The sequence below is a fragment of the Triticum aestivum genome, chromosome 2B (assembly GCF_018294505.1).
Source record: "Triticum aestivum cultivar Chinese Spring chromosome 2B, IWGSC CS RefSeq v2.1, whole genome shotgun sequence".
Taxonomy (NCBI): domain Eukaryota; kingdom Viridiplantae; phylum Streptophyta; class Magnoliopsida; order Poales; family Poaceae; genus Triticum; species Triticum aestivum.
This window is the reverse complement of record NC_057798.1, coordinates 88129637-88153012: the sequence shown is the minus strand read 5'-3', so window position 1 is coordinate 88153012 and position 23376 is coordinate 88129637. Positions and strand designations below refer to the sequence as shown.

The 23376-nt window shown below is 48.5% G+C and overlaps 2 protein-coding genes across 2 annotated transcripts; one reads left to right on the top strand and one right to left on the bottom strand.

Annotated features, from left to right (window-relative positions):
* Positions 1-49: 49 nt before the first annotated feature.
* Positions 50-2477, bottom strand: LOC123043641 (probable pectinesterase 53). The gene is made up of 5 exons (XM_044466161.1): positions 1966-2477; positions 1415-1607; positions 1135-1341; positions 380-615; positions 50-281 (listed from the first exon to the last, which is right to left on the bottom strand). Exons 1-5 carry the CDS (start codon positions 2346-2348, stop codon positions 134-136), a joined length of 1167 nt encoding a protein of 388 aa, XP_044322096.1. The 5' UTR covers positions 2349-2477; the 3' UTR covers positions 50-133.
* A 16003-nt stretch (positions 2478-18480) lies between these two features.
* LOC123040585 (probable lysophospholipase BODYGUARD 4) lies at positions 18481-21152 on the top strand. The gene is made up of 4 exons (XM_044463385.1): positions 18481-19429; positions 19574-19920; positions 20018-20214; positions 20334-21152. Exons 1-4 carry the CDS (start codon positions 18985-18987, stop codon positions 20671-20673), a joined length of 1329 nt encoding a protein of 442 aa, XP_044319320.1. The 5' UTR covers positions 18481-18984; the 3' UTR covers positions 20674-21152.
* Positions 21153-23376: the final 2224 nt, after the last annotated feature.

The following is a 23376-nucleotide window of genomic DNA, read 5'->3' as shown; positions in this document are numbered from 1 at the left end:
ACGGACCCTGTCCGAGTTGAAAAAACGCACTCGCCGCCCAAAAGAAGACTGCAAAAGAATCTTTATGGATTCACTTTGTCTCTTTTTTTACATACATGAACGTGTGTGCGTGTTACATGGAACGCGACCTGGGTCAGATCCTGATCCACTCGGTGCCGTCGATGAAGCTGAGGGAGATGAAGGGCTTGGCCTCCTCGTCGGTGAGCTCCCGCGACCACGACACCCTGCCGGAGTAGCTCGCGCCGGGGCCCGTGCACTTGTACTGCCCGTAGAACACCGTCCTGCATCATCAATCATCATCATCCACCGTCAGAAAAACGGAAGATGGGAGAGGACGGAGACGGTGGAAAAGAAAGAGAGAAGGGAGGGAGGAGCGTACAGCTCGCGGCTGGGGTCGCCCCAGTTGTACCAGCCGCGCGGGACGATGATGTCGTCCATGTAGGTGTAGGCGAAGACGACGCGGGAGAAGGTGCCCCAGGCCCGGCCCAGGTAGAGCGCCCCCGACCCCGTCACCCTGCAGCTGACGAACGAGAACCCCGTGTCCTCCAGCATGCTCTGCCGGTTCTGCGCCGTCAGCGCCCCGTAGTCCCGCGCGATCGCGTGCACGTGGCACCCCTGCACCCACCACACACACGCACACAGTCATGCATATACATTCCTCGTCACACGTCCATTCTGTAGATTCTAGTGCCACCGTGTTCGTGAACATTGTAGAAAAACAAAACAGAAAACACGGGGATCCACAGTGTGGGCACGAGACGAGACGAGACGAGACCGAAATATTTGACGTCTATCGAGCATGTGGGCGTAGGGCCGCCGGGGCGCCGGTCGCGGCGCCGGGGGCACAAACGGACAGCAGCAAGAGGCCGTGTGCATGCATGATTCAGCCGCTGTGACGAGTCGGTCGAAGGCGCCAAGATTGCGACTGCAACCGGCCACGGAACAAAATCCTAGCATTGCGTGTCACACAGATGTTTGCTCGTGCATGCTCTGTTTTTCTCTGTTTTTGTGCTGCTCGTGCATGCTCTGATTTTCTCTCTCTGTGCAGCATGCGCGGTATTGCACCTCGCTCATACGTGGAAGGACCGGCAATGGAGCATCGAGGCATCGAGGAAGAGGAGAGCAGGCACGTACCTCGTAGAGGGAGAGCGCGTTGCCGAAGATGAAGTCGATGGACCCCTCGATGTAGCAGTCCTTGTAGTAGTGGCGCCCGGACTGGTCGTAGAGCGTGTCCTGCGCGCCCAGGAACCGGCACCCCACGAACGCCGCGTTGTCCGCCGACACCCGCAGCGCCACCGCCTGCTTCCCCGTCGCCCCCGCGTTCGGCACCGGCGCCGTGTTCTGCCAACACAAGCGTGTATTAGGACATGGGAGCACCGAGCAGCAGGGACGGCGGCGGTGGAGAGTTACGTACCTTGAAGGTGATGTTCCTGGCGATGAAGTACTGCGCGTTCACGGCGAACGAGGCTGAGCCGTAGGTGCCGAGCGGGCGCCCCCTCGGCCCGGCGGGCGTGTCCGCGGTGTCGCCCCACTGCACGATCGTCTTGTCGGCGCCGGCGCCCTCCAGGGTGATGAACGCGCGCATCGACGATATCGTCACCTTCTCCCTGCAACCAAGTTGTGGAAAGCCAGAATTCTAAGACACGGCGAAATTTTTTAGCCAGAATGCCATAATAGTTCGAAGTTTTCAATGGTAAATCAGTTTGAAGCATCCAGGGAAAATGTGATAATGTGAGTATCGCTACGCTACAGCCAGTCAGGAGTGGGCTTCTGATCTTCGTGGGGCCTTCTCCCTGACGCACACGATTCCAGGAAGCGCCTCCTTCCTCCTTCCCGTGAACCCCTGATCATGGACGGCTGGATGCAGGCACGCATCTTCGGAGCTCGCCTCCAATGGAGGCAGCAAGGTAAACAGGGCTTGGCAACGGCAGAAGGGAGGAGGACAGCGAGGGGCAATGCACGTACGTGTAGGTGCCGGCGTTGACCTTTATGACGACGCGGACGAGGTTGATGGTCGGGAGCGAGTCGATGGCGGCCTGGACGGACGTGAAGTCGCCGGCCGAGGGGTCCTTGTCGACGACGAGCGAGTAGGACGGGAACGCGCGGGCCAGCGGCGCGTGGTGGAACGTGCTGTGCTTCAGCCCGCCCACGTAGCGCACCCACCGCATGAACAGCCGCTCCAGCTCCTCCGCCCGCGTCGCGTTCTCCGGGAACGGCCGGCCCGCCGCCCTCCCCGGCCGCACGCCCCGCGTGTGCCCGGCCACACCCGCCGGCGGCACCACGACGAGCGCCACCGCTGCCACGGCGGCAATGCAGAACAGGAACCGGCCGGCGCGTGGCATAGACATCGATACGTACGCCACGGCCAGCTGGTAAACAATGCCGGCGCGGTGGTGACTGGACGGACGATGGGGCAGCTGGAGCGGCGGGCGTGGCAGGCCTGGTGCGGGGGCAGGCGAAAAGGCAGGGGATCGGAGGGGGATTTAAGGAGCTCGAATGATCGATCACGGGCGAGAAAGCGAAAACGAGAAGATTGTATGTGGAGTGTAGTGGGGTGAACTGACGGCCTGACGCGGCACCACTCGGGCGGGTCATGGTTCACGAGCTGCCTAGTGAACTTGGTACTGCGTTGGTGGTTTGTGGCGCGTGTCCGCCGCTCTGGGGCCGCTCTGGCCGTCTCCGACCCCGTGCTCTCGCGTATCGACCCGCCCTCGCTCTTCCTTCTGGACTTCCACGTGACAGCGACGTCCCCAAGCGCAAGTGCTATGCTTTGTTCGCGCCCAGACATCCAGGTGACATGATTGCCCAAGCTCTAAACACCTTCCCAGAGATGTCTTGTAGACTGAGTTTAAGAATCTGCTCCCACAAATAGGAATGGGTGCTCCAACAAGTGATGTACGCATGGATCGAAGGACTCTTGTTAACATATTACTTTCTTTTATAAAGATATGGTAAGTCATCGACGTACTCGTGAAAAAACACACGTTTGCCGCGTCCGAGCATACACTTGAACTCCTGGAGCTCCCAGGAGCCCGTAGCGTCCTTCATCCGGCCTCCCCGTGTCCTGCAGCCTCGCGCCCGAGCAAGCTGTGCTCCGGCCGCCGCGTCAAGCTCGCTCCTGTCAAGTTTCGGTCACCCCAACTCCTCTCGTTTGCACCAAAGGATGCGCCTCGTCCCAGCTATCCGTAGAGCCAAACGTCGATGCAAACCGTCACCTGTGGAGCAAACCCGAGGCACTCCGACGTGCTTGATGGCCACGGGTGGCATAACTAGTTTACATCTTCATTTACATCATCTGTTTGGAGTTACATTTTTACATCATCAATTTACATTTTTTGTTGGAGCTGCCTCTTTTTTAGAGATGTAAAGAACACTTTTTAGAGATGTAAATTTTATATCTCCTGTTTTACATCTTTAAATTTGCATTTTTTATTGGAGATATTCTAACTTTTTCAATCCATTGGCAAGCAAAACCTCAATCGGATTTTCTTCGTAGAACAAAGCTTCTGTGAAATCGATTGAGGTTTCTTTTCTCGAAAATGGTTGAATATATTATAGAAGTTCATCAGGATATAGAGCATCACAAACACTATATCAAGAATTCGACACAACCAAACGACCAATATTACCGCCAGACCGAGCCATTGACGCGCCGCCGTCGCCACTTCCATACCAGAGACAGTTTGACCTTATCAATGACTGCCGGGAAGTTTTTGTGCATGTGTCCCTAAGGACTAGCGTTCTGGACCCACAATTGTCGCCTTGACTTGCATAGATTTGAAGCATCTAGCACAAAATCTCATCGCATGACGATAAACTTTAACCTCACCGCCCCAAGAAAACGACAGGAATATACTCCGGAGGTACGTCGACTACGTCCAAATGGACATAACTCGAGATGGATTGAATCCCGAAAAACAAACTTAAACAAGAAGCGCCACTGTCCGCCCGATCATCACACTAAGAACAAAAAAAACTAACCTAAACTAATAACCGAAGCGGAGCCACCAGTATTCTTCTTCCCGCCACCGACCACCGATGCGACAAGCAGTGCGGAGCTGATCCACGGGCTTGCTGGTGAAGTCTGGAGGATATTTTTTTTTTGCACTAGCCGGTTAGGGTTTTGGCAGGGAATGAGAGATTTTGGTGGAGCAACATCTTAGACAAACCCTCCGCTAAATTGATCAATCAACTGTGGACGCCGATCAATCTGCGAGCTGTGCTCGTCTTCGTGCCGGCCACCGCGGCCCGTGACCCCCGGACGCCCCGGTTTCCGAAGCGGCCGATGGACCGCGCGCACTCCCTGGCACGTTTCGACAGACTCACAGACCTGCTGCCGCCATTACGAATGACGGCCAAGAGCTACCGCTTTGCCGCTCGGAGCAAGAGGACAACGGTGGTCACCCACCGGCCGCGTGGACGGCGCAGTCGTCGTGTCGACCATGCATGCATGCACAGCTAGCAGCGGCGCGCGTTGAGGATGCGCCGCCGTACGTGGGCAGTGATCGGTGTCCATTCTTCTTGCTTGAACAGATGCGCTGCGTCCGCTTGCCCCAATTCTACTTCCACCTAACGTACCAGATGCGAGGTTAACTAGGGTTTGGCACGCCGAAATGGCTTTGACGCCTTGCTGTGTTCCTGAACTTCCTGTACGTGCCATTAGTTAAGGCGTTGTTAGTGTTAGGGATTTGGCTCGTGTTCGCGAACACTCTAGAACGGAAGGGGTCGAACCTTTACGTGATTCCTAAGCATCTGTTAAGGCATTGCCGTTTAATGAACCCCCCTTTTTTTTTTAACTTTGAACGAACGGATCGTTTAATAAACCTTTTATCTTGCGTACGTACTTGTGTTGGTGAACGCGCGAGCAGGACGATTCACGTCCCAACCACATGAAATAAATCGCATCAGCACTTGCACCAGCTCAATATAGTCATCAACCGTGCTGATTAGGGTAATCAAAGTTGATTTTTATCGCGTCATCGAGTAATCAAAGCCGCCGGTGCCTAACTGTCTTGTGGTCATCTGTCGACTGTCATCCAACCTCCAAGTAGTAGCACCATGGTAGTACCACTGCAAATTTGTCCATGGGATCATGTGTGATTGATGTACTGCAAATTTGTGCGAAGTGGAATCAGTTGGGAGTTTGTTTGTATTTTATACTTCAGTGCGTCAGTCATGTTTAATTGCGTGCGAAAAGGAAATGTTGAAACCAGTCGTCCAACGAATCAGAGTAATTGACAAAAAACTACTACATTTCACGTAACTGTCCCACAGAACTATCACATTTTGAAAACTGATCAAAAACTCTAGTTTAGTGCTGATTTCGTGACAAAAAACTATCAGATCGAGTTGATGACCGATTGAAGCGTTTTAAACGTCTTTTTGACAGATCTGGCCCACCGGCCAGGACGGCGGCCGCGCTAACGTCTAACGGCACTCGCCTGCCGCCCGTTAGCCGCGCGTGTCGGTGGGGCCCGGTCGGACCAAGACTAACCTGGCCGACCGGTTTGCTCGTTGTCCTCCCCACCTCACTCTCCCCCGAGCTCACTCGCCCGCTCACTCTGCTCCTCTGCTCTCCACTGCTTCTCTTCTTCTTCTCGCACTCCGGCGACGCCCGACCATGCCGTCGTGGCCCAACAGCAACGAGACCTCTGACGATGACGAGTACATGAGCGAGTTCAGTAGCATGCAGATGGAATATTTTGTAAGTCAGCTCAATCTCTCCTCTCATCTGCTAGGGTTAGGGTTAGGGTTTGAAGAAGGATTGGGATTTCTCCATTTAAGTTCATATATGTGAGCTGTAGTTGATATATATGTGTTTCCTGCTGCAACAAACTCTAGATAATGTGATAGATCCAAGCTTTTCTGGGCTTGTGACTGAATCTGACCGTAGGTGCATCCTGCACAGGGAGAGGGCAGACAAATTTGTGGCATTTGAAGGCACTGACACTGGCAGAAGATTCATAGGATGTGCAACTGAGGTAATGAACCAAGTTGTCATGGCTGTGATTGATTCATTTTGTGCTTTTCTAAATAATGCTGCTGCTTTTCTCATTTTTGCTTAATTATAAGAACATTACTATGTCTAAATTATGTACTTGTAGCAAAGAGCAGCAAAGAGCAATGGAAACATAGCACTGATTTATAATTTGTAGTATAGAGTTAGCTAGTGTAGTGTAGCTACATATATGACTATTGTTTATGATTTGTTATTGTGAATATGTTTGTTAATGAAGAATAAAGCTCACTGTAAATTTAACTGAATTTTCAGGATGGTGTGAACTATGGTGTTTTAGAGTGGGTAGATGCCCCTTGGCCTGTAATTTTGCAAAGGTGCTTAACCAAGCTCTCGGATATGTATCATGAGGAGAACCTTGGTAGAGTCCAAGACAAAGAGGCTCATGAGATAGAGGTTGAGAAACTGAAGAAGGAGCTGGATTCTCTTGGCAATCAGTACAATCAGCTCGTGGATGATGTATCCAAGCTGTTTGATTATCAGGATGGGCAGAAATCCCATGATATGGGTTACACAAGCCAGGCAATCAATGAACTTAAGGAGAAGAAGCATCAGCTTAAGGAGCAGGCAAAGATTGAGGTTCGAATGGAGAAGTTTAAGCTCAAGAAAGAACAGAGGTGCATCCTGCAGAGTCAAGCTGATATCATTCAAAACACCAGGAAAGCCATGAAGGAGATACAAGTGGAGAAAGACCTCCTTAAAGAAGAGAAGAAGAAGCTGGAGCATATCATTGCTGAGCTCTTGAAGGCTGGTCATGGGTGCAAAGCTAGACAAGATCAAAGAAGTTGTCATGGAGGAGTGAAGTGATACCTATGGTTGGTAAGTGAATATGAGGCCTATATATCTAACTGGCCTAGTACTAGAATCTGATGCAGATATGCATCTTAGTATTAATATGAACTCCCTATAAACTGCCTATGGTTTTAGATCATTTTGGTTGTGTTGTTGGGTGATGTAGTGCCCCTGATCTGTAATGCTCTAAGATAATCCTATTTGTAATGCCCCTGGACCATATTATCCAGATGTTGTTGTTGGGGAACGTAGCAGAAATTCAAAAATTTTCCTACGTATCACCAAGATCTATCTATGGAGAGACCAGCAACGAGTAGAAAGAGAGTGCATCTACATAACCTTGTAGATCGCTAAGCGGAAGCGTTCAAGTGAACGGGGTTGATGGAGTCGTACTCGTCGTGATTCAGATCACCGATGATCCTAGTGCCGAACGGACGGCACCTCCGCGTTCAACACACGTACAGCTCAACGATGTCTCCCACGCCTTGATCCAGCAAGGAGAGAGGGAGAGGTTGAGGAAGACTCCATCCAGCAGCAGCACAACGGCGTGGTGGTGATGGAGGAGCGTGGCAATCCTGCAGGGCTTCGCCGAGCACCTACGGGAGAGGAGATGTGTCACGGGGGGAGAGGGAGGCAACCAAAGGCCTTAGGTATGATTGCTCCTCCTTTTCCCCACTATATATAGGGCCAAGGGAGAGGGGAAGGGCGCAGCCTTGCCCCCTCCTCCAAGGAAGGGGTGCGGCTAAGGAGGGGGAGGAGTCCATCCTCCCCAAGGCACCTCGGAGGTGCCTTCCCCTTTGAGGACTCTTCCCTCCCCAAGTTTCCTTGCGCATGGGCCTCTTGGGGCTGGTGCCCTTGGCCCATGTAGGCCAAGGCGCACCCCCTACAGCCCATGTGGCCCCCCGGGGCAGGTGGCCCCACCCGGTGGGCCCCCGGGACCCTTCCGGTGGTCCCGGTACAATACCGATGACCCCGAAACTTGTCCCGATGGCCGAAACAGGACTTCCTATATATAAATCTTTACCTCCGGACCATTCTGGAACTCCTCGTGACGTCCGGGATCTCATCCGGGACTCCGAACAACATTCGGTAACCACATACAAGCTTCCTTTATAACCCTAGCGTCATCGAACCTTAAGTGTGTAGACCCTACGGGTTCGGGAGACATGTAGTCATGACCGAGATGTTCTCCGGTCAATAACCAACAGCGGGATCTGGATACCCATGTTGGCTCCCACATGTTCCACGATGACCTCATCGGATGAACCACGATGTCAAGGACTCAATCAATCCCGTATACAATTCCCTTTGTCTAGCGGTATGGTACTTGCCCGAGATTCGATCGTCGGTATACCGATACCTTGTTCAATCTCGTTACCGGCAAGTCTCTTTACTCGTTCCGTAACACATCATCCCGTGATCAACCCCTTGGTCACATTGTGCACATTATGATGATGTCCTACCGAGTGGGCCCAGAGATACCTCTCCGTTTACACGGAGTGACAAAATCCCAATCTCGATTCGTGCCAACCCAACAGACACTTTCAGAGATACCCGTAGTGTACCTTTATAGACACCCAGTTACGTTGTGACGTTTGGCACACCCAAAGCATTCCTACGGTATCCGGGAGTTGCACAATCTCATGGTCTAAGGAAATGATACTTGACATTAGAAAAGCTTTAGCATACGAACTACATGATCTTGTGCTAGGCTTAGGATTGGGTCTTGTCCATCACATCATTCTCCTAATGATGTGATCCCGTTATCAACGACATCCAATGTCCATGGTCAGGAAACCGTAACCATCTATTGATTAACGAGCTAGTCAACTAGAGGCTTACTAGGGACATGGTGTTGTCTATGTATCCACACATGTATCTGAGTTTCCTATCAATACAATTCTAGCATGGATAATAAACGATTATCATGAACAAGGAAATATAATAATAATCAATTTATTATTGCCTCTAGGGCATATTTCCAACAGTTGTTATATCTCCATCTGCAATTTGTTGCTGCTAGCTAGTTGTTGCTAATACTTACACTTGAATTTGGTAGCACCAAACAACACTGAATCTGCAAATGAAAATGAAACTGAAACTTGCATTACATTGGAGGTAGCATAGATAACACAAATTGTCTGAGGATGCAACATAGAAAGCATTATATAGATAGATAGCACCAAATAGTTTGAGGATAACTGAAACTAGCCAACATTGAATAAGACTGACGAAACTGAATGTGAAACTGAATAGTTTCACATTCAGTTTCCGTTAGGCGCCTGCCCTGCTAAGCGACCTGAGCATCATATGTCCTGCTTAACTTCGGTAGGTTGATTTGGCAGCATCTGCACCTCCTGTTCTTCTTCATCTTCATCTTCATCAATGAAGATGATGGGAGAAGGGCGGGGGCGAGCCTGCAGTGCTGGTGGTGCGATGATCTGGAGGTCGTCGTCCTTGTCTTGGTGCTTGTTTGCATTTGCTTCAGCTGTAGATTGTGCTGGAGCGACGTAGTGGTGGTCTACCCACCGCTGCCTCTGCCCAGCATTGGCGGAGCCTGCCTCTTTCATTGCGCATAGCAGTATATCTATGGGCAGGATCCCCTTACCTCGGTTTCCATACTGCTGGTCCATGCGTTGCTTCTCCTCACTCGTCGCCTTCTTCCTCACTTCGTTTGCTCCATCCACCAGCCCTTGAACGTTGGTGTACCTTGTGGCGACCTTCATGTAGTCCACGAAAAGGTCTTCGTCGCCGCGCACTGAACCATAAAGCATGCAACCCATCCCTTGACAGTTGGGAATGGGTTGAGCCATGGGTCCGAAGAAGAGGAAGAAGCAGCCATGGTTGGATCAGGAAGTGGTGAGTGCAGTGGTGTTGAGCGAGGTGAAGTTGTGGTGATGTAGAGTGATGTGAGTAGAGTAGCTGAAGAAAGAGGGGGGAGTTAAAGAGAGATGGAGTGAGGCAGTGGAGAAGTAAAACTTGTGCAGCAGTAGTTGACAGGGTGGTAGTTGTGCAGTAGTTATTGTGTGGTGAAACTTGTGCTGGTTAAGTGATGTTAGTTGAAAGTTATGCAATAGTTATTTCGTGGTGAAAACATATTTTGTTGACTGAGGTACTGTTAAAATCAAGCTGCTCTAGAGAAAATTAGAGAAATTCACATACATTTAGTAGCACAAATTCAGAAAATCCAGAAAATTCGCGCATACAAGTGCGCATATATTCAGAGCACAATTTCAAAAAATCCAGAAAATCCACACATACAAATGCGCATACATTCAGAGCACAATTTCAGAAAATCCACACATACAAGTGCGCATACTAGAGACTTGGAGAATTCAGATAACATTGAAGAACTGAACCTTGAACTTTTTCCTTATCTGAAGACTAGGCTTCAGAGTCTTGTTGCATGTTGTATACTTGTGTCCTTTCAAACCACAGTTTCCACATGTGATAGTGCCCATCCTACTTGTGTCTCTTGGAGCTGGAACCTCAAACTCTCCCTTCCTCCTTGCTGTCTGCTTTTTGCCTGCCTTTTCTTTAAACACATGAGGATGAATGTCTTGAGTGTTTGTACCAGGCCAGCAATCTGGACCAGGGACAGGGTAAATAATTGCTTTGTATGTCTCCATGTACAATGTCTTCTTGAAGAATTCAGACACATAATCCTCAGGATGCAGCTTTTGCTTTGCCATTGCAGATATGCCATGACTGCAAGGTACACCTATCATGTTCCATCTCTTGTAGTCACATGTGCAGGTTGCCATGTCCACACAACATTGCTTTTCTTTGCTTGTTACTTGCCAAATTGTTTCACCATCTTTGTCAGCCTGACAGTACTTGTCATATTTTTTATTCTCCTGTAGACTCTTTGAGTAATTTGGTGTGATTGTCCACCTGCAAGTCTGTAACTTCTCCCTAGTCTGTTGCCTCTTGATCATCTCCTTTGTCCTGATCCCTTCAAACATTATCCTTATTGTTTTGGATCTAACATCAAGTATCATCTTGTTAAAGACTTCACTAAGGTTGTTCACAACTAGATCTGTTTTGCAAGTATGGTCCATAGCATACCTAGCCCAAGCAGAGACTTCTATATTTTAAGCCATTTCCAAGCATCCTCATATTGTGCTTTCAGCTCTGCCATCCCTAATTCATGCCCATGTCTAGTATAAGAGTAGCTAGCCTTGTCAACACACTTCTTTAGTTCTTTGCTTCTGTAACCAGCTGATTGGAAGTTGGCATATATGCGCCTAAGACAGAATCTTTGAGGTGAATCAGGGAACACTTCATTTATTGCCTTAAGTAAACCCTGCACATTCACAAAATAGATCTACATATGAACACACTCACATAATTCAGTGAATTACTATAGCAACAATGATCAATGATTTAGTTTCTAACCTTTTGCCTGTCAGATATTATTGTGTATGTTCCAAATTTGTTGCCACTACCAATGCAGCATCTCATCTGAGTTAAAAACCAAGTCCAACTGTCTCCATCTTCCTTGTCAACCACACCAAAAGCTACAGGGTAGATGTTGTTGTTGCCATCCCTTCCTGTGGCAGCAAGAATTTGTTGTCTAGTGGTTAACTTGATGAAACATCCATCAAGCCCTGGATGGAGTCACACATTAGCTACAGAAGAAAATTGACACACAAATATGTACAACACAATCAGGAAATATTTACCAATAAATGGTCTACAACCATTAAGAAACCCTTCCTTTGAAGCTGCCAAACAGTAGAACATGTACTTGAATCTAGGAGTGGGTGCAGGGTTTTCTGGGTCAACAAATGTTGTTACAATACACCTGCTCCCAGGGTTTGTATCAAGAACAGCTTGAAGATAATCCCTCAGCCTCAAGTACTGCTGCTTGTGGTCACCCTGCACCACACCAATAGCCTTCCTCCTTGCCCTATAGGCAACACTTCTTGAAACATTAACTAAGAATTTAGTCTTAGTCTTCTCTATTAATGCATCCATAGGAGATCTAATGTCTTCTCTCAATGCTGGTTGTACTGATTTGGCAACCACTTTGTAGTAACCTTTGTGGTCTCTGCACATGCTCCACAAGTATGCAACATATCACACTTCTTGATGCAGAAAGTTTTTTCATGAGCTATCTTAGATGCACTGATATAAAAATCACATCCATGGGCTCTCTCTGAGCACCAAACAATAATCCTATCAGGGGCATTTCTGTGATACTGGAAATTCCTCAGAGTCCTAATGTGAAAATCCCTAAGTGCATCTCTGAACTCATAAACAGTGGTGAAGCACAATCCCTTACAAAACTGTTCATGTGGATCTGGAAGCTTCTCATTGAACCATACCTTATCCTTTGACTTCTTCAGCACTCTCTTCCTGCCACTTGCTAGTTTGAAAGCTCCTTCGGGCTCTTCTTCTTCATCACTAATGCCAACATCACCAGGAAAACAAAATTCATCTGCTTCAGGAAACACGTCTGATTTTACCTCTTTCTCAACCTCTTGGTGGGATCTAATGGTTGGACCAGGGTTTCTGACTGGCTTAAGTTTCTGGACCACTGATGTATCTACTTCTGCAGCTTCTTCTTCAGAGGGGGAACCTGGATGTAATTGCACATTGTTGTCATCTGAACCTGACTGTGCATCATCAGAAAGAAATTCAGACACATCAGTGTCACCTTTAAAATGGTTAAAGTCAGCTTCCATCTGCAGACTACTTTGCTTAAGCTCATCCTTTCTGTCACCGACTGCATCCACCAACTTTATGCAACTTTGTTGAGTGTTAATGCAATGTTCAGCAAAATAACTATCTCTATTTTCATATGATTACATTGCTCATCTGCCCTGACAACTCGTATGTTCACACTCTTTTCCTTCTCAAAGTGGATCAACATCTGCTGCACATCATGTTCAGAACCAAGATGCTCCATACCTTCTATTCCTTTCTCCTCATCGAGAACATAGTACATATAATCATCAGCTCCATAGCCCTCACTTCGAATAAGAGAAACCATAGTAAAAAATGATATGTCTGACTGGTAAATTCCTCTAACCATAGATTCTCTGGCTAAGAAATGGAACCAAATTTCTCACTTTGGGTCATCAATACTGCACCACAAATTAGAAAATTTATAATTAAATGGTCTGCACAATATTTAGTGTCTGACGGTTCAAATTTTCTATTTTCTGACATTTTGGATTCAGTCACAGCAAAACAAATTGTTAATGTTCCCTACATATTTAAATTTCCGTTGTGCTCAAACATGGTTCTAATGTAAATCTAACTATGCAACTAGCCTATATATCGTGATTCCTAACAAAACAAATCATTTCAGAAAAACAATTACAGACCTGTTGCCATACCTCACGCCGCCAGCAGGACAAGGAAGCTTGCGCCGGCCTCGAGCTGCGCTTCTTCTCTTCGACGCTGCTGCTACACGCTGCCTCACAATCGTCTGGGACGGCTGAGATTGAGGCTGGGATTGGTTTTCGACATCAAAGCTACTGCCGCCTAGCCAGTTATCAACCTCAACGAAGAGGGCATCCCCGCCGCCCAGCACGTCGGGGGGCGCTCCTCCAAGCGATTCGGCGCCGGAGTTTGGATCCGCCGCCGCCATGAACGAAGATGGCTAGGGCTCGGGGGAGAGTGAGGTGGGGAGGACGACGAGCTAGCCGGTCGGCCAGGTTAGTCCTGGTCCGACCGGGCCCGACCGACGCACGCGGCTAACGGGCGGCAGGCGAGCGCCGTTAGCCGTTAGCCATTAGCGCGGCCGCCGTCCTGACCGATGGGCCGGATCTGTCAGAAAGACGTTTAAAACGCTTCAATCGGCCATCAAATCGATCTGGTAGTTTTTTGTCACGAAATCAGCACTAAACTGAAGTTTCTGGTCAGTTTTTAAAATATGGTAATTATGTTGGACAATTACGTGAAATGTGGTAGTTTTTTGTCAATTACTCAACGAATCATGAATGGTAGCAACGAACGAACGCCGTTGCAAATGATAAAATAAAAGAAATCAGCACATAAATATGAATATGGGGAGCTGTGAGTACCTCGAACTCGAAGTAACGATTCAGTTCACACTTCTGACAGAAGAAACTCAGGATTCTGTTTTAGGAAGAAAAAAAAACATGTCCGTGGTTCGGTTTTCTCGTTCGATTTTTTTCATGAAAAAAAGTTCATCAAAACTTATTAACATGGGATCTATTTTTAAAGATCTCGGCGCGAGGATTCCAACAGTGAAAACGGTTTGAGATTTGAACACATGGTTGAAGAGGTAAAACGTTTTGAATAAATGAATCTACGAAAAAAAGGGAAAACTCACAGGTTGCGACAATTGACGCGCATGCAGCGTGCCACTTGTCATAACCTGGAAGGTCGAAGTGATCTTTGCAAAGAGTACTCCCCCAATTAGTGATTTTGTTAACTAGATCCAAAATTATCTCATCTTTTTTAAAGTGCTGGACCTGATTCATCCCTTGAGTTTAAGGGGCGCTCGAAAGCGCAACGTTATATATCACGCATGGTGTGAGATGTACCATGGGCGCGCCTGCGCTGCTCCACTGGGCTAGGCCCAATTGTTATTTTTTTCCAGTGTGTTGTTTTTTGGGTAGCCGGTCTATGCTGCGTTTTAAGCGGAAATCCATTGGTGCTCCCGGGAGCGCGCTTCTGAAAAATATTCGTCGGAATAGCAGAATACAAAATTACGAAACGCAAAAAAATAAAGGGGAATCTCACCCCCTTCTTTATCATAAAGAAAAGATATATTTTAAAACTTCTTTAAAAAAGAAGAAGTGCCTCTATATTTATATTATAGATTTATCCACCTATATGAATAGATATTAGTAATGAATATGTATCACAATCCATCTCGATGTATTTGGATCAATACGTATTCGGTTGATATTTTTTCTCTCTGCCAGGAACCAGATTTGGACCGGTGACACGAGGATCTTCAGTCCTCTGCTGTACCAAAATATTTTTTGAAACATCAAAAAAATCCAACAAAAATTATATGTGTTCTTTGTCACATTCAATGCTACATACAAATTTGTAGGTAAAAATATTAAACGTTTTGGCCTGTGCAAAAGAAAAAAACACCAAATGTTACCCCAAAAATGTCAACCCAATTTTTTTCACGGGGCGAAACCTCACTACTCCGTTCCGCATGAAAATTTTCGAGGATACTTGCAACACTAACACGGAAATCTAATTTATTTTCAGATTTTTCCAAAAAATATTTACTATATATATCTTTTTTTACTATTCATGCGGGAGCGCGAGCTCCCGGGAGCCAAAACACCATTCTCGCATTTTAAGTAGGTTTCGAGTTTGGTCTTGCTTCTCCTTTAATTTATTTTCAATTTGTAGTGGTTTTGCTTCACCTAAACTTTATTTCCTATTTTTAAATTTTCTAGTTTTAATTTCCATTTTCTTTTCTTGTCCCATTTTGTTCTTTTCAGAATGTTGCAATTTATGTTTTTTATTTTCCTTTTCTTTTTCTCTTGTCCCCTTATTTTTGCATCTTGTATATTAAAAAAGCTGTTGTGCATTAAAAATTATTCATTGTGTATTAAAATATTCATCATATATTTCAGAAAAATGTTCATTCTGTATTAACAAATATTTATCATGTATTAAATTTTTTTATGGTGTGTTAAAAATATTCATTGGGTATTGAAAACATGTTCATAGTGTAGTAAAAATACTGCCATGTATTGAATAATGTGCATCTTATACATAAAAAAATTCAATGTTTATCAAAAAATGTTTATTTTGTATCAATATATGTTTGCGGTGTATTGAAAATGCTCCTCAGTTATTTAAACAGTGTTCATTGTGCAATAAAAGTTCTCGCCCTGTCTTTAAAGTTTTTCACCCATTACTTAAAAAATGTTTATTGGGTATTAATTTTTTATCATGTATTAAAAAATGCGTATGATTTATTAAAATTGTTCGTTGGGTACTTAAAAATACTAATTTATGTGTAAAAGGTTTTGTCGTATATTTAAGAATGTTCACCGTCTATTAAAAATTCTTGAGAATGCACACACACACACACACACACACACTCACACACACACACACACACACACACACACACACACACACACACACACACACACACACACACACACACACACACTTTTAAATTGAATGAACATTGCAAAAAGGATAAAAGAACACTTTTCTAATTACATGAAACATTTTAAAATTGCTCGAACACTCTTTTAAAATTCACAAATTTTTTCACCTCCACTTTTTAAAATCAGACACTTAAAAGTAGCGAGTAATTTATCTAAAGATTTTTTTTCCGGCTATTTTAGTTTGATCACGTATTGCAGATCAAACCATTATGTGCGTTGTAGAAAGCGCACCATTGCGTCAATATCGCTATTTTTTCAAGCAGATGGGATTAGGCATCGTGCGAAGCAAACACAAAATAGCTTTGGCTCGTAATAGTTTCCTTCAAGGCCGGCCCAATACGCCTTTGTTGTAGGTGAGGCGAGCTCTTGCGTCCCTACAAGCGATGTATAGACGCTACCAGCTTGAAAGTCCTCCAGCTTCTCTAAATCGTGTCCTCCAGCTTCTCTAAATCAACTGCATAACTTTCCTGTTGTGTCTAATACCTTCTTTATTCTTCTTCAAATAGTACACTAACCAATTTGATCCTATAATGGTTTTCCTTTTTTTGTCCTGTTTTCCTTCCTTTTTTTGTTTTTAAAAATTATTAAAAAAAATTCAAATCAATGAACCTTTTTCGAAATAGTTTCCTTCAAGGCCGGCCCAATACGCCTTTGTTGTAGGTGAGGCGAGCTCTTGCATCCCTACAAGCGATGTATAGACGCTACCAGCTTGAAAGTCCTCGAGCTTCTCTACAAGCGATGTATAGACGCTCGTAATAGTTTCCTTCAAGGCCGGCCCAATACGCCTTTGTTGTAGGTGAGGCGAGCTCTTGCGTCCCTACAAGCGATGTATAGACGCTACCAGCTCGAAAGTCCTCCAGCTTCTCTAAATCGTGTCCTCCAGCTTCTCTAAATCAACTGCATAACTTTCCTGTTGTGTCTAATACCTTCTTTATTCTTCTTCAAATATTACACTAAACAATTTGATCCTATATTGGTTTTCCTTTTTTGTCCTGTTTTCCTTCCTTTTTTGTTTTTAAAAATTATTAAAAAAAATTCAAATCAATGAACCTTTTTCGAAATTGATGAATTTTTTTTAATTTCTGATTTATTTTAAAAAATTGACTAACTTTTCTCAAAATTCGATGGATTTTTCTCAAAATTGATGAACTTTCCCATTTTTTTGAACTTTTACAAATTCATGATTTTTTCAAAATCAAGAACTTTTAATTTTTTTTGATGGTTTTAATTTTTTTTAAATGATTAATTATTCAAAATCTAAGCGGCACAATAATTTACTATGCAATAAATAGCGTGGCAACAATGGTTCTTAAACTTTTCACGTTGCTATCAGTCACTAGCATTCAGAAGCTCTAGTGGTTAGCTAAACGCTTCCATGGATGTAGCGGCACGAGTTTGATTCCTCAGGACAACCACTTTTTTGGGGGGGTTTCGCGCTATAATACAGTTCAGTGCGTTGGGCGTTCATGGGCCGACCACTAGGCGCTGCAGTGAGCGCCGCTAAATCAATTCTCGATCCAGACGATGGATTGGTAGCCAAAATATACCGCACAAGACATGTTCGGGATGGAAAGAAAATTGGGTTGCATATCCATTTCAAAGGAAAAGTCATAGACTGCCGCTACGCCTCCACGTCTCACCATTCAACGGTTGTAACCCCTTCTTCCACCTTCGTTCAGAGGGCTGGGTAGGGTTTGCACGTCACGTTGCGAAGGAGTAGGGGGCGACACAACGAGGCAAGCATCTGAAGGCATGTTGGAAGAAGAACGGGGCAGAGGAAGGAGGGAAGGACGAGGGAGCGAGATAGAGGAGGGTACGATGAAGGCGATGTGCATCAGAGTTGGCGGCGCAGGCCTAGGTCCATGAGGGCACCCATGACCACGACGGAGCGACGCGTTGGAGGTAGCAATGCGGGAGCGAGGCGGAGAAGGGCACGCCGACAATGAGGGTCGGATGCAGCGCACGAGACGTGGTACAAGCGAGCGGGCCATATGCGTGAGGGGGCGAGCTATTCCTTTGTGAAACGTTTTTTTGACTTAGCGGTGGGATTCCCTACGTAATTACCAAACTCTTTGCTCTGTCGTGTCGTGAAGCTGCGTTTTGGCCGCCTCTCCATTTTGCAGCGGAGGAGGGCCCTCTTCATGGAGTTGTTACGACAGAACTAGGGCGTTCGGGCCCTAAGTGTGTAACTGCAATGCACACTGATATTAGGTAGGAGATTAATTGCATGTTAATACGTATTACCTCCGTTTCAAATAGTTTGTCTTAGATTCAACTACAAATGGATGAATGTACTAACACTAAAAGTCTAAAACGTGCCTAGAGGCATTCGGATCTAGACAAATTTAAAGCAAGCTTTTTGGACGAAGGGAGTATTAGGCTATTAGCCAAGATACCATCAATTGCACATTAAAACTGGGTAGGATGTTATTTACTAGAGTAACATTCACGTTTTATATTTTGACAATCAATATGATTTTGCTCTTTACACATATCGAACGCTTACCATTGAAGCAATTCACGTCGTTGAATCGATGACCGAGATTAGTCGTGTTGTTTTCATGGCTCTACATGCACGAGCGCACGCACGTCGCCGTCGAGGAATCCAAGGATGGATGTAGAAATGGAGATGCTGCTCCGCTCTGCCGTGCCGTCCTCGTCGTAGGTGGTACCAGAACGTTCGTGCCCCGCGCCGCGGTAAAGCACGCGCACCCTCCGATCCCACGGGATGTTGACGCCGGACGGCTGAACTTTCACAGAATCCAGAAAAGTTTCCGGTGAATCGGCGCCGACTGCCGGGCACACGTGAAGGTTCCGGAGACCCGTCGCCGTCGAGGGAAGAAACAGCCACGCGCGCGACGACCAAACGGCAAGCCGCCGGCAGGACCAGTGCGCCCAAACGCGCGGGGATTTGGTCCCGGCACACGCGCCAACGCCGCGACGTGGAGCAGCGGAGCGCACAAGCGCCGCGCGTTTCCAGCCGCACGACTCGCATCCACTTAAGCCCCTCGCGCCACCCACCCTCCGATCGTTCACGGGCTCACGATGGCCGCGCTCGCAGATCTCGTGTCGTGCCCCGCGAAATGGCCGAGGGCGGCGATGGCCGCGCTCGCGGCCGCCGTGTTCGCGGTCCTGGACGTCGTCGACGTGCTCCTCTGCCTCGTCTACGGCGTCCTCGACGGCTTCCTGGAGGAGAGCCCCCTCGGCTGCTACTGCCACCGGAGCCGGGGAAAGGTCCCGGCGGCGGGGGAGGAGGAGGACGACGGGGTGTCCGACACATTGTACGTCCGGAGGAGCGCGTGCCGGGACGCGCTGCTGCGGCTCCTCGGGGCGGTCGGCGGGGGGACGAGGAGGAAGGAGGACGGGTCGCCGGCGAAGGCCCGGAGCCCGAGGTGGTCCGACTGCGGCTGCGGGAAGTGCGGCGCGTGGCGGAGCAACGGCGGCGACCGGCTGCACTTCGTCCTGCAGGAGCCGACGGCGCCCAAGGAAGGTACGTGTCCGTGTGCTCGACCGTTCTTGTCCTTGACAGAATTGTTCCGTTTTTTAGTTATCCGCGTGTGTGCGCGCACGAACGTCGCCGCCATGATCTGCCGTGCCGTGCGTGACGACGACATTAACGCCCGCGACTTCACAGGTGCAGAGGAGACGCGAAGCGAGAGCGGCCGCGGAGACGACGCCATCTTCATCCACGGCTTCACGTCCTCCTCCTCCTTCTGGGCGCAGACCGTGTTCCCCGAACCCGCCGCCACGAACCACCGCAGGCTGATTGCCGTGGATCTCCTCGGCTTCGGCGACAGCCCCAAGCCGGCGAACTGCGCGTACACGCTGCGAGACCACGTCGAGGCCATCGAGCGGAGCCTCATCGATCCGCTCCACCTGGGCTCCTTCCATCTGGTCAGCCACTCGATGGGCTGCACCATCGCCATCGCCCTGGCCGCCAAGCACCCAGCGCGGGTCAAATCGGTCACGCTCGTCGCGCCGGTACGTACGCCGCGCACTCGATCAGAGCTCTGGATTATTCTGACATGTACTTTCTGCTAAATGGATCAATCGTGTTGGTGGCACACCGGCATTGCAGCCGTACTTCCTGCCGTGCGAGGAGAGGGCGAGCCAGGTGGCGCTGCGCAGGCTCGCCGAGAAGAAGCTCTGGCCGCCATTGCTGTTCGGCTCGGCGGTGATGTCTTGGTACGAGCACATCGGGAGGACCATCTGCTTCGTCGTCTGCAAGAACCACCGGTTTTGGGAGTGGCTCATCAAGATCCTCACGCGCACGAGGTAAGCGATCAAATCAAATCAATCATGATTAACTCAGATTAATCCAGAGCTCAGACATGAAGAGCAACACATTTGCCTGGATCTCTGCCATTTTGCTCATGCATGTACTTCATCATCAGCGGCGTGGACATCGTGGTGAGGGACCTGACAAGGCACACGCACCACTCGGCGTGGCACACGATGCACAATGTGATCTGCGGCGGGGCGAGGGCGCAGGACCGGAACCTGGAGGCGCTGGCGGCGGCGGGGGTGCCGGTGAGGGTCGTCCACGGCGACGGGGACCAGGTGGTCCCAGTCGAGTGCAGCAGCCGCCACCTGAAGTCGAAGCTCCCGCACGCGGAGCTGCGTATCATCGGCGGGCGCGACCACCGGACGGTGGTGTTCGGCAGGGAGGAGGAGTTGGCCCAAGAGCTCCGGGCGTTCTGGTCGGGCTGCGAGAAGGCAGGGTGTGCATGCTAATGGATGCTGGGGAATGAAACGACGCGAAGTCTCAAACGATGCCGCATAGTCATAGTGTACAGAACTACAGGACGAAACTGTAGGAAACATGTTGTTCTTCTAGCAGCGGGATTCTTGCTGGTAATTTTTCTAGAATGAAGGCATCACGCCATGTTCCATTTTTCATTGAAATGAAGCAAAGTCTATACAAAATCATCCATTAGAGCTTCTACAACCGGATATAGCAAAACCAGCCTCTAAGAGCAACTCCAATGGGGTGACCCTCGTCCGTTTTTTGTCCGCTTGGGTTGGCCGCCCACCCGGCGTCCGCCCTCTTTTAGATATGTGTCGGCAGGGCGCCCAACGCGCCGACCCATATGTGCCGGCGTGGCTGCCACACCCCTATTTTTTCTTTGCATAATTGCATAGTTTAAAATAAAATCATTTTGGACGGAATAAAATAGCACAGTTTATTACAAGCCAAATGAAAATAAAAATGTCTCACATAGCTCTGATCCAGTTTTGCAAATCGAATAAAAGAAGATATATCTATTGGTTGCCAACATGAGCCCACATATGCTCAAGCAAATCATTTTGCAGTTGCACGTGAGTTTCCCAATCACGCACGTCTTCATGAAATTGGGTGAACTGTTCAAACGTTGCCGCTACTTCATGCTCAGGCACAACATTCTCACCCTGAAACTGAAAGCCTTGATCATACAGACGTTCCGGGCGCTCGTCTTCTACGATCATATTATGCATGATCACACAAGCAGTCATCATCTCCCACAGTTTCTGCGTGCTCCAGGTATTAGCAGGATACCGATTGATGCCCCATCGAGATTGCAAAACACCAAAGGCACGCTCGACATCCTTCCTAGCACTCTATTGCTCCTGAGTAAATCTTTTCCTCTTCTCTCCGACATGGTTGGGTATTGTCTTGACAATTGTGGTCCACTGACGATAGATACCGTCACCCAGATAGTATCCTTTGTCGTAGGTGTGGCCGTTGACAGTAAAGTTCACCGGTGGACTGTTGCTTTCGGCAAGCCTAGCAAACACCGGTGAGTGCTGAAGCATGTTGATATCATTGTGTGATCCGGCCATGCCAAAGAAAGAGTGCCAGATCCAGAGATCTTGAGACGCCACGACCTCAAGTCTGACAGTGCAAGCCCTGACATGGCCCTTACACTGCCCTTGCCAAGCAGAAGGGCAGTTCTTCCACTCCCAATGCATGCAGTCTATACTACCAAGCATCCCTGGGAAGCCCCTCTTGCATTCATCGTCAACAAACGGGCTGTATCTTCAGCAGTCGGTTCTCTCAAGTACTCATGGCCAAACACAACAATAACAGCCTTGCAGAACTTATACAGAGACTCCAGGCAAGTAGACTCGCTAATACGGACGTACTCGTCAATGAGATCATCGGGCACTCCGTATGCAAGCATTCGGATGGCGGCAATGCATTTCTGATAAGAGGAAAAACCAATCTTGCCAACGACATCCTCTTTGCACTCAAAATAGTCATCATAGCCGACCACCCCCTCTCTAATACGGTTGAAGACATGCCTATTCATACGGAAACGGCGGCGGAATTTCTGATGTTTGAACAACGGGTTTGTTGTATCAAAGTAGTCCTTCCAAAGAAGAAAATGCCCGCTCTCTCGGTTGTGATTCAACGCCGGAAGGTGGCCCGGAATGGAGCCACGGAACAATGGTCGTTGACTGTTGAGGTGGTAATGGACCAATACGGCAGCCAATATCTCCTCCTCGTCATCGGAGGACGAATCGTCGGAGTCGCAAAGGAAATTGTGAAAAAAGAACTCGTCGGCGGAGTCCATTTTGTACCTTGGCAAACTGTCGAATAGCTTGCGGGCGTCGGCGAAGGAGACGGCTGGTGAAGGGACTCGCGGCACACACGGACCAGCTGCTGTCCTGCCGGCGTCCACGAGCGTGCCGGTGAGGATCTGGCCAGGCGGCTTCTTGGTCGGGGGCGGCTGTGTGGTGGGGGACGCGCGGGGGGGGGGGGGGGGGGGGGGGGTGGGAAGCAGTCAGCTCCCGGCGGCAAGACGACGGTGGCGGGCGACGTGGGAGTGTGCGGCGTAGCTGGGCGGATGTGGAGGCCCCGGCAGCTGGCAGAGTCGCCGACAAAAATGGGCGGCGGTGTCGGCGACGGAGGAGGAGGGCGAGGGTTGCTGTTAGATGGGGGAGGGTGATGTGACACAGACCAGCGGGCCCGAGGGGAGGAGAGGGCGAGCGTGCGCGCGTCCGTCGCGTGTCCGCGCCAACGCAAACCCGGCTCAAAAATGGACCGGGAATGGGCCGCCCGCGGACGAAAAGCGGACGCGCGTCCGTTTGGGTCGACGCGTTGGGCCGACTTTTCTGTCCGCGTCGATTCAAACGGACAGCGGCGGATGAAATGGGTCGTCCCATTAAAGTTGCTCTAAATGTCCATAAATGCGATCCGACGCATCCGCATAGTGATTGATCAGCACTTGTATGGCAGCGTCCACGATCGGATAAATCCGACCCCTCAAAACCGCGGTATCCATGCAACGTGAGAAACTACCAACATCGATCATATACACATGTAGATAAACATAATTCAAACTAAATTCCATACGGGCATATAAACACGGTTCATCGGATCAAAAGATTTAGTTCATCATCGCAGCATAGGAAAAAACTAAATTGGAAACGAGAGCGGCACTGAGACATCACCAC

Excerpts from the sequence above, each read along its gene's own strand:
- LOC123043641 (XM_044466161.1), bottom strand. The coding sequence starts at position 2,348 with ATGTCTATGCCACGCGCCGGCCGGTTCCTGTTCTGCATTGCCGCCGTG. Across the intron at positions 1,342-1,414 it reads CCAGGAACATCACCTTCAAG|AACACGGCGCCGGTGCCGAA; the intron begins GTACGTAACTCT and ends TTGTGTTGGCAG. Across the intron at positions 282-379 it reads GGCGACCCCAGCCGCGAGCT|GACGGTGTTCTACGGGCAGT; the intron begins GTACGCTCCTCC and ends TTGATGATGCAG.
- LOC123040585 (XM_044463385.1), top strand. The coding sequence starts at position 18,985 with ATGGCCGCGCTCGCAGATCTCGTGTCGTGCCCCGCGAAATGGCCGAGG. Across the intron at positions 19,430-19,573 it reads GCCGACGGCGCCCAAGGAAG|GTGCAGAGGAGACGCGAAGC; the intron begins GTACGTGTCCGT and ends GCGACTTCACAG. Across the intron at positions 20,215-20,333 it reads AAGATCCTCACGCGCACGAG|CGGCGTGGACATCGTGGTGA; the intron begins GTAAGCGATCAA and ends CTTCATCATCAG.